General features: G+C 33.7%; 1 protein-coding gene across 1 annotated transcript; it reads left to right on the forward strand.

Annotated features, from left to right (window-relative positions):
- Window positions 1-451: 451 nt before the first annotated feature.
- Window positions 452-6675, forward strand: LOC127092371 (QWRF motif-containing protein 2). Its single transcript, XM_051031230.1, has 6 exons — window positions 452-2278; window positions 3242-3361; window positions 3768-3884; window positions 4011-4100; window positions 6100-6207; window positions 6320-6675. The coding sequence occupies exons 1-6, from the start codon at window positions 920-922 to the stop codon at window positions 6383-6385; spliced, it is 1860 nt and encodes a 619-aa protein (XP_050887187.1). The 5' UTR covers window positions 452-919; the 3' UTR covers window positions 6386-6675.
- Window positions 6676-11717: the final 5042 nt, after the last annotated feature.

An 11717-nucleotide genomic window follows, 5' to 3' on the forward strand; every position in this document is an offset into this window, starting at 1 on the left:
AAGTAAAAAAATATGAAAAAAAATCACAATTGAGAATGCATAAGGTTAAAACTAAACAAGTTTCAAAGCAACCTCAAAATCATACAAGCTCTAAAACTCAATTAATTATAATAATCATAAAGTAATGCTGGATGCTCCATTATTATTGAGTAAAAAAGGAAGTTCATTCTAAATTTGTAAATTAGTTTATCATTTATATATCAAGAAAAACAATAATTTGTACTAGCAGTGTCGTTTGCGTAACGTCTCTCCGAAGATTCATTCTCTCGGCGAAAAAACGCAAATATCCATTTCCAACTTCAACGTTTGTTCTTTATACTCTTTAACGTCGTTTTCATCGTTTACTACATTTATTTATTTCATTTCATAAAAAAAAAATTGAGTAAAAAAATACAAATAATTAATTAAATAAATAGCGTGTCAACAAAGGCTCAAGCGTCAAGCCCCACGAATCCACAACAAAATGACATAAACTTGTTTAAAGTGACGGAAATACCCTTCTTCAACAAGAACTGAAGTCACGGCGAGTGCATTTATTCTCTCTAACTACGCGCGTACGTGTGTCGAGTTTTAGCTTCACTCTTTCTGGTGGCTCAGCTTCCACCTTCTTATTTTCGGCGTTAATTTTTCCAAATCCAAATACACGATCACGCCGCGTGTGACTCTATCCTCATATACGACAGTTACACTCATCACACACAGTTTTAGCAACGGTGAAACGTAACGGTCAAATTTTCGCTCCCATTTTTTCAATCACTCATTAAATCACTGAAGAAAATCACGCTCGCGATTTTTTCTCTGTTAATTGATTCTTAATGCTTCACGCTGCTGGTTTGATTTTTAGGGTTCTGATTTCGAACAATGAGTTTCGTACATTTATTCGTACATTTAGTATTGGAATTGAAATTTTGAGAGAGAAATGGTGACTGCGATTTCCACGTCGAAAGTTACGAAGAGAGCACCAACGCCGAAGAGACCACCGTTGTTACCTTCTGAATCGGACAATGCAATCGCTCCGCCGAGAAGGCCGAAAGCACGAGAAGTTACTTCTCGCTATATGTCTTCGTCTTCTTCGTCGTCGTCTTTTTCGTCACCTCCTAAAAGAAGTAACTCGCCGTTGGTGACTAGAGCTGTGAATTCGAATTCGAATTCGACGAGGCATAAATTGACGCCGGCGGTGATGCAGCGGTCTCAGTCGACGGAGCGGCGAAGGCAAGGAACTCCTCGACCTAACGGCGAGACTCCGGTTGCTCAGAAAATGTTGTTAACTTCGACTAGGAGTTTGTCTGTTTCGTTCCAGGGAGAGTCGTTTTCGTTTCAGGTAAGTAAAGCAAAACCGACGCCGGCGAGTCAGAGCGTGAGGAAAAGTACGCCGGAGAGGAGGAAAGTAACGGCGACTACACCGATAGGTACGAGAGGAAGAGTTAACGGAAATTCCAATCAGATGGAGAATTCGGTTTCGAGGTCATTGGATCAGCACCGGTGGCCGGGGAAATCACAACAGCAACAAGCGAATTTCATGAACAGAAGCTTGGATTGTGGTATTTCCTTGAGAAATTCGAATGGACGTGGAAACAACGTGGTTAGGTCATTGCGGGATTCCTTGTTGGATCCTCGAGCGTCTCAGGAGGCTACATTGAGATTGGAAAACAACAAAAATGGTGGATCTGAACCTGAAATTGAACCGGAAGAACTTGTTCCTTCTGATAACGAAAGCGTAACATCTGGTAGCTCCTCAGGAGCACAGGATAACGGAGGAAAACAAATGCACGGAGCTTCTCGTGTTGTGCCGGCGAGGTTCTTGCAAGAGGCTAATAATCCACTACGGCGCCAAACAGATCTTCCATCTCCAAGGAATAGTGGAATTGGAAATAAAGCAATGGACCCTCCTAAGCTTTTAGTGCCTAAGAAATCACCGTTGTTTAGTCCTGTATCGTCTCCACGAGGAACTGTGAATAGCCGGTTACAAGGATCTCCTATTCGTTCTGCTGTTCGTCCTGCCTCTCCGAGTCCGTTAGCCTCACCATCACCGTGGTCTCCTTCCCGTGGCGTGAGTCCTTCTCGAGGAAGAAATGGGATCGCTAGTAGTCTGACTAGTAGATTTGTTAATGAACCTTCTGTTTTGAGTTTTGCTGTTGATGTTCCGAGGGGGAAGACAGGGGAGAACAGGGTAGCTGATGCACATTCATTGAGACTCATGCATAACAGGCTCATGCAATGGCGTTTTGTGAATGCTAGAGCAGATGCTTCCCTCTCTGTACAAACATTGAATGCTGAGGTGTCTTTTCTTTTTCCAAATTCCAAAATCTGCTTTATATTTAAATATTACTATTAATGTCAGTGATTACTTGTGAATTACTCTTTGAAATTGTAGAGTCTCACTGTGTTGATTGTATGAATGTAAATGGAAAGATAGTTAATGGATTTTCTGTTGATGTTAGTTCCATTTTATGAGAGGCTTATTCTATGTTTTTTTCTGCTAATTGTTTTAAACTTAAACGCTTGTTATGATACTAATACTTTACTTGTATGTGCATTACTCTTTCAAGTTGTGATTACTTGGGAATTACTCTTTGCAATTGTATTGAAACTCATGTTGATTGTATGAATGTAAATGGAAAGATAGTTAATGGATTTTCTGTAGATGTTAGTTCCATTTTAGGAGAGGCTTATTCCATGTTTAGTTATGATATACTAATACTCTACTTTTATGTGCATTACTCTTTCTAGTTGTGATTATTTGAGAATTACTCTTTGAAATTGTATTGAAACTCATGTTGATTGTATGGATGTTAATGGAAAGATAGTTAATAGGTTTTGTGTTGATTTTAGTTCCATTTTAGCAACAGGCCAGTTCTATGTTTTTATTTGCTAGTTGATGAATTTAAATGGTAGTTATGCTTCTAATATTCTACTTGCACGTGCATTACTCTTTTAGGTTATATTCAAGGTTTTAATTTAAATTGAAGGTGACGTTTCAGTGCAGTTGTAGTTACATTGTTATCATTGATATTGATGACATAATACATTTTTTGACTGTATTGGATCTCATAATGATTTGGATGTCAAAAGAAAGATAGTGAATGTATTTGTTATGATTCTTGTTTAGATCAATTCATATAATAGGATCTTATAAGTTATATAAAACTTACTAATATATGTTTTGTATTCCATTTTGGTTGTTTGGTTATTTATGTTTTTAAGATATATATTTTTTCCTAAGTAATCTTTCTTGTATCAGAAAAGTCTCTATGGTGCTTGGGTAGCTACATCGAACCTACGTGAATCTGTTATAGCCAAAAGAGTAGAGTTACAGCTGTTGAAGCAACATTTCAAGCTAATATCCATCCTGAAGGAGCAAGTATGATCCTTAGCTACATGTGCTGAATTTACTGTTGTATTTTAGTACTGATATGATTTTTTAATCATTTCTCCATTATTTAAATATTCGTGTGAGTTGCTCCTTCATAGAATGACAATCATTCCATGGCACATGGCTCTATGTAGACAGTTTTATTACTTCCATTTTGTATCATGTCTGGGCATATTAACTAAAACTCATTTGTGTGGCGTTGTTCTCTGCTAGAGGTTAATAGGAATATTTTTGGCAAATTGAAATTGTGCCAAAATGCATTCATCATCAATGCTTTTCTCTTTTCATTATATGCTCGAGACATATTTACTTCCAATTGTAAATAAGGTGGATATGGTTACATTGACTTCATGTTCAACTTCCATAAGTTCTTAATGGAAACTATTTTACTCAGATGATCTATTTGGAAGACTGGGCCATTCTGGATCGGGTGTACTCTGGTTCACTCTCCGGAGCAACTGAAGCGCTAAAGGCCAGCACCTTACGCCTTCCTGTTTTTGATGGGGCCAAGGTATTATCATTTTCTTTGTTATTTCTTTAATTAAGTATATTATAGTTACTTAGTGACTAAGTAATTCAGTTGCTATCACCTATTAGCATATCTGGATTAATATGAAACCTCTGTATTTTGCTACAGATAGATCTACTAAATTTGAAGGACGCCATTGGATCAGCAATGGATGTGATGCAGGCCATGGGATCCTCCATATGCCTACTGTTACCAAAGGTATGTAAACCTTTTATATGCTGTCTTAATGAATGTTTGTGACAAAACGATCGGGATATTCTATGATTGTGGTATATTATGATTCTCAGGCTAGATTATATGATTGTGGTAGAAAAGTCAACTGAAGTTATTCTATGCGTATTTGTGTCTCTTATATGCCTATTGTTGCCAAAGGTATATAATCGTTTTTCCGTGATGTCTTAATGAATTGAATGTTGGATCTCAATTATATTTGTTTTAAAGTGATGGTAAATTCTATGATTGTGGTAGAAAATCAACTGAAGTTATTCTAGGAATATATTTGTGTCTCTTATCAAGCAACCCGAAAATAAAAGCACAAAAGTTCTAAGAGGTTCATCATATATAGGCATAGGAATCAATGCAAGCAAGTGGAATGTCATTATAGAGTTTGTTTTGTTTTAGTACAATCTTGCTTCTTAAAACTTCACATCTGAACCACTTCAACTTTTCCTCTTCTGTACTGAGACTTAAAAATGTGGCCCAGCATCACAGAAGATTTTAAGACTTTAAGTTACGAACGATTGTATGTCACGTCAATAAAACTAACCAGTTTCCGATTCAAACATGTACTAAGTCAGAATTGCATCTTTCCCGTAACAATAATATCATCTCTGTCTCTATATATAAAATAAAATCTACTTGACATATTATCAAATTCTGCACTTATAATCATCAGAAGCTATATTTCCCATGGTTGTAAAGATCTTGATCTAGATCTTAAAATCTTAAGATTTTACAATCTCACTCACTCCCAACGATCCCGATCTTAAGTAGAATCTTGTGTTGTATCCAAACTGTGAAAAAAATTGTAAAATCATTGATTTGTTGCAATCTTTGCTAGTTTCGGCCATGATTGGCTGTTTTCCGGCCACCACCGTTAAAAGGTGAGAAGATGACAAGATGCCGAGACGCAACAATTATTGTTCGGCAGAGACAAATGTTGTTCCTTTTTAAATGAAGTTTTAGATTTAGGGTTTAGAGAATAAACATCTCACTTGTAGGGTTTGTAGGGTTTGTTTTAACTAGTTTGACTTATGATAATCCTAATAATTGACCACATATGTCCCTAATGTCTAACAAATGTTCCATGTGGTAGTAATAAAGTATAAAAACTCAATCATACATGTCTAAAGAATATGAAAGAGTCATTTTCTCGCAAATACACTTCCCTACTCATATATATCATGTAAAAATACTTAAAAAAATATACTATTATTTTTTTTCATTTTAGTAGGATCTTACAATTTTTGTTGCAATCTTATGTTTTACGATCTTGCTATCCCCTCTCGATCTTACAAAAATAATTGGGCAGGATCTTTTGATCTGACCTACAATTTGATATGTTACAATTATGCTATTCTTACCCGATCTGATGAAGACCTCGATCTTGACAACCTTGATATTTCCTATTCCTATTTCCATATACTATTATTATACTGTAATAGCAGTAGTTACGGATTTCAAACTTAGCTGATTTTATTTATAATTTACTTGCTGTAAGTAACTTAATGCCCCCTCCTCCCTATATAGATCTATTTTATTTTATTTGCTTCTGTCTTTTAATATCATTTTAAGATTTCATTTTGTAAAAGCGTGTTCATGTATATAGAATTGTCTTTTGATTACCACATTCAAATGTACGAATTAACATCATCATATGATGTGAGGTGGAGTGCCATTTTTACACCACATCTTCTTAGTGAAAAGGAAAGTTATCCAAGTCACTAAAAGAATCAATGTTGCTTTGCTTTAGAATATGGTTCGTTGTTTTATGATTTTTCCCCCCATTGCCAATATAGTTCGACTAAACCTATATTTGGTTGGTGCAGTTGTCCATTTCATTTTATGAGTTGGTTCATCTAGTTTACTTTATTTGCTTTCTAATCTTCTTTTGTTATGATTGGGAATTTACATTTTATGGATAACCAGCATTTGGATTTGGCATTTAAAAATACCTGAAAGCATTTGCCATTTATAGGTTGTAAATGTAAAGTCACTGGTAGCCGAAGTTGTCAACTTAAGTGCAAAGGAGCGTTGTTTGCTTGAAGAGTGCCAAGATCTTTTGTCAACAATTAGAACTATGCAGGTAAGTTTTGTATTCGGGAAATAAGTGTTTAAGCTTAAAATGGTTTTTTTGTATAAAGTTGTGGCAGGTATAATAACTCTAAACTCATTGATAAATTCTTAATCATTGGCAGGTCAGAGAGAGTAGCCTGATATCACATACTATACAAATGAAAAGCTTAACCAGAAATCAGCAATGAAAATGAGAAAAGTAAATAATTATATTGTATGACCTGCTCCCTTTTTGGTGCTAACATCATAACATAGGAGTGGTTAGTTTTTTAGTTTGGGGTCTCGAGTTCAATGCATGAACCATCTTGATTGATTAGCAGAGTGTGAGTATTGCAAAGAGTGGATTTGAATTTGTCGTTCTTCAAATGGAAGTGTGCGTAGTTTTTTTGGTCCTTATATCCCCTTTAATTGTCAAATGATGTATATAAATTGTGTAGTATTTTATATTTTAATTGATTTTATTCTATTTTGTACTTAATAGGTATCATTACTTAGAGAAATATTATGTCCGACACCAACCGAATTTAAATACGGTTTAGATACAATGTTTTCTTATTACCTTTTTTTAGTTCGTTAAAAAAATTATGTGGAAGTATATTTTTATGTAGGAACATTGTCAGCTTTTTTATTTGATTGGGAGAGAGAAAAAGTAATTAAAAATATACTGTATCTAAGCCTAAAATGTCCACCAGGGTAATTTGCATTTGTTATTGTAGGTATTTTTGCCATTTTTTATAAAATTATTAAATTTTAATTTAAATCGTAAGAAATATTAATGATTGTTCAGTTGTGCATTGGAATGTTAAATGCAAGAGCCCTGCGACCAAGTGTGTTTGGTTCTACATCAGAAACAGTTGATTTTGAGTAAATGGATTATGTAAAATTGGATTTGAAGATAAAGACATTTATATTTAAATAACATTTTATAATGAATTAAATAAAAAAATTTAATAAAAAATTATTTAAATTTAAAAATTAAAAAGTAGAATCAATTTTAAAAATCATAATAAATTCTAATTGAGAGCAATCAACTAAATGAAAATCAATATGTTTTGGGCATAGTGTTACTGTTGTTAGGTTTTTCGCTTTACTTTTTTTTTTGTTGGAAAAAAACAAGAAGCTTTATTGAACTAAAGAAAGAATGGCATAAGATATGCCAATACAAAAATTGAAAGGAACTTAAAAATTGAAAATTAGTTTATTGATTTTGTTAAACAAACTCAAGTTGTATATCAAAACTAAAACTAAATAAGATGATGTTAGAACAAATAAATTTAATTAATTCCACTAAAACTAGACATTATTATACCGATGACGTGAATAAACAGTTTTTTTATAAGATATTAATGTCTAGTACTATTAGTTTAAATAAAAAGTGAACCTCAAGATAACTGTTTTGGTTGTCTTTCCCTTTGAATGGACTAAATGATATTTATGTTTCAATTGTTTAATGTGAGTTACTCTTCATACTTACTTTTCTTTATTTGAATTTGAATTTAAATTATTTTTTTGTCTATCAGTAACGAAAGCCAATAAAAACTAAAAAATATTCAAGATTTTCCTTTTTAAATACTAGTATTAAACAGTGAATTATTGTAAACTTAAAAGGTTCATATTATATTAAAAAGATTAATAATCAGAAGGAAAAAAATTACAACAGAAATAAATGATCTTTAGCAAAAATAATTTTTTATGTAATAAAACATTAATTTAATTTGACAGAAGAATACAAAATACTAAAAATGTAATAATTTGTTTATCGAGATCGATAAAACGATTTATTTTAGAGGAGAGAGCAACTCTCTTATTCACTATATTTTCAAGAGTTACAAAAATTACAAATGTAAATAATCACTTAAGTTCCTAAAAAGAAACTCTAGTATTTTACAATCTTTCCAAGACTATGTTTGTTCAAGTGAAGGTGCTTGACATATTGTTAATCAAGTGATGATGCTTGATATATATTGTTCAAGTGATAGTGCTTGACAAATTGCTCATCAAGTGATGCTTGATATGTTGCTCAAGTGGCGGTACTTCACAAGTTGTTGTTGAAGTGGTGGTTCTTAAAAAGTTATTGTTCAAGTGGTGGTGCTTGACAACTTGTTGACCAAGTGATGATTATGTGATTTAAGCTCGAGATATGTTGATCAAGGTGACCAAGTGGTTGTAATTATATTTATGGTGATCAAGATTGTTATGCTTGAATTTCAAGTCATCTCTTTGAAGTCAACTATGTCATCCAACGATGTTTAATGAAAACTTTTATTTCCAGATTCTTCAGTGATTTGATCTCTCAACTCTCAGATGATGGTAATCAACTTGAAAATATATCAAGAATCACTAAGCTAGAAGATCCAAGGTTCTTATGTGATTCTAAAGTTAAGGATAACAGGACCACGACTTAAAGCTTTAGAGTTGTGTAAGAGAGGAAGTGTGAAAGCTCATTTAGTCGAATGACCAATCTTTTGTAAAGTTACAAAGGTATTTATGGAATTACTAAGGAAAAATCACACACACTTAAATATTTGGTTCAATTTCTATATCCCTTATCTCTTTTACTTTACAATTATTTTCTTCCCTTCTATTTTTCCACCTATTAATTTTTCGCTACTTATTTTCTTGTTTGTTTCTTAAAATGTTTTCAAACTCCGATTTTCCAAATGATTTTGTTTTCAATAAATATTTTTCAAACCTCCACAATTCAACTCTCCTTTTGTGTATGAAGTCACATGTCCAACACTCATCCTTATTCTTCTCCTCAATATTCTCCAAATCATTAATGATCTTGTGAATTTTTATCAACTGCTAAACTATGTATTTGTTCTCCATCATTCGAAATGAGTAAATTTGTTGTTTCAGACACGACCCGTGAGCCAAAGACCCGGTCATATACAATGATTCAAGTTTCAAAGTTGCAATCTTCTCTTTGACGACTTTCCTTAGAACTTTACCCCTGAGGCATAAGATAATGGAACTCCTAGCCTTACCTACCGTCTTAGTCTTCTCTACTTGTGTTAGGCGTGCATGCATCAATGCCTCACCCTTCAATGCTTTACTACATTTTTATTGAGTTAAAATTGCTTGCATATTCACTTTCTACAATTCAAAATCATTGTCTCCAAAAAACTTCTCAATCTACTATTTGGAACCCATGAGGCTCACACTTAAATAATATCCCTTTGCCCCGTGGTGGACACCACTTGCTATGAAATTGAGAGGTTCAATAACACATGAAATTTAATGTGTGAGGACAAAGAATAATGAAAGTCAGAAACACAATAATCTGTTTACCTAGTTCGATCAAACAATCTACTCTAAGGCAGAGAGAAACTATCTGATTCACTATAATTCTGCGAGTTATTACAAAAAATTACAAATGAGTTACAAGAAAATAATCAACCAAGATTATTGAAAAAATCCCAAGTCCCAGATTGAATAGAGATAGAGCATTGAAAGAGTTTATATAGAGTGACGCCACTCACCTTACAAGACGATTTGTAAGGACGAGTTAGGTCAAACTCTAGTATGGTGTTAGAGAATATCAATCCGACCTCTTGGGCCACCCACCGTTTATATTTACACACCAGTCCCAAAGGCGTGCTAGGCATGAAAGGGTGTACCGAGAAAATTCAAAGTTCCACATTATTTAGAGATAGAGCATTGAAAGAGTTTATATAGAGTGACATTACAAGTTGGTTTTGTATGGATGTGTTAGGCCAAACTCTAATTGTATTGGGAAAATCCCAAGTCCCACATTGACTAGAGATAGAGCATTGAAAGAGTTTATATAGAGTGACATCCCTCACCTTACAAGCCAGTTTTATAACACTCAAAACATCCATTAAATTTATTTTTATGCAAGAAAGCCCACATACAACGAATAATGTTAACATCACAAGGTCGAGAAAATAAATCTCACTTATTATTTCTAATAAGAGGATTATATTTAGATTGCATTGCATATTTCCAGTTAGGGCCAGAAAGGGCAAGTTTATGGTTTTCGGAAAGAGGGGAGAGAATCAAATCATCAATAGGTACAAGTGACTTTATGAGAAGGTCATCTGGCGGAGACTCTAAATATGTATGAGCCCATTGATGTATAAGGAATGGGTGTAAAGCATCAGTGAAATAGTCGTATGTAGGGGCAAGGAAATCGAGTCTCATCAAAGATGACATGCCACATGATGATGATTTTTCTGTGCGACAAATCAAAACATTTATAACCTCTATGATTAAGGGGATACCCTAAGAAAACACACAGAGTCGAGCGAGGTTGTAATTTATTGATGGTAGTGGAGGGGAACAATGGATAACAAAGACAACCAAAGACGTGAAGATGTGTGTAAGAAGGATCACGATGATATAGAAGTTGGGTAGGAGAGAGATTATACATAGTTATCCAGGGAAGAATGTTAAGAAGATATGTAGTCATTTGAAGAGCAAGTTGCCAAAATGAGGGAAGAACGAATGCATGATCTAGAAGAGTGCAAATCATGTTGTTAATAGTGCGTATTTTTCGTTCCGCCTTGCCATTTTGGATGAAGTGTGAGGGCAAGAGAAACAAAAAATGATACCATTAACAACAAAATAATTATGAAAAGATGTATTGTCATATTCTCGCCCATTATCATATTGAACACATTTTACATTTTGGGAAAATCGTGTGCGAATTTGATTTGAGAGAGAAGTGGATATTTCAAAAATTTGAGATTTATTGGTTAGAGGAAACGTCCATAGAAAATCAGAAAAATTATCCTAAAATAAAATGTAATATCGATGACTAGCTGAACTCAAAACTGGGGATATCCGTAAATCACTATGTAAAATATTGAAAGACATCATAATAGCATTATTGGAGGAAAAAATGAAACCTAACATGTTTGCCAAACACACAAGAAGTGCAAACTGTTCTAGAATTTAAAGATTTATAACTAATGAACTTATTTCTCTAATATCATATCAGAGTTTGACATAACTCATTATTACAAAATCGACTTGTAAGGTGAGGGATGTCACTCTATATAAACTCTTTCAATGCTCTATCTCTAACCAATGTGAGATGTTTCTAATAAAGATCTCAAGAACATGCACTATTTTCTACCAAAGTAATTTTCAATCTCTCCAACTTTTTATATATGAATCACACAAACCGAAGGTGTTTAAAAGTGTTTCTCAATTCTCATTAGTTATCTCCAAGAGTTTTCCAAATTCTAAGAACACACTCTTAGGAATTTATCTTTGTCTCCCTAAGATCACCACTAGAGTTTTCGAATTCTTCTATATGTCTTCGACTATAAAATTCTGAAGATTCTGAAGACAAGAATCACGAAGATACATATTTATAACAGCTAAAACTCATATAATACTTAACAAGCCTAAAACACAATATATTAACAAGCTGATATACAAATCGAAGCAACCAATCCTAATACACAAAAAATCGCATGGGTTGAGTTTGATACCCAACGAACCCAAATCGCCCGTCGGAACCAACCTTACACTCCACTGCCGCTCAACATG

The sequence above is a fragment of the Lathyrus oleraceus genome, chromosome 6 (assembly GCF_024323335.1).
Source record: "Lathyrus oleraceus cultivar Zhongwan6 chromosome 6, CAAS_Psat_ZW6_1.0, whole genome shotgun sequence".
NCBI lineage: Eukaryota > Viridiplantae > Streptophyta > Magnoliopsida > Fabales > Fabaceae > Lathyrus > Lathyrus oleraceus.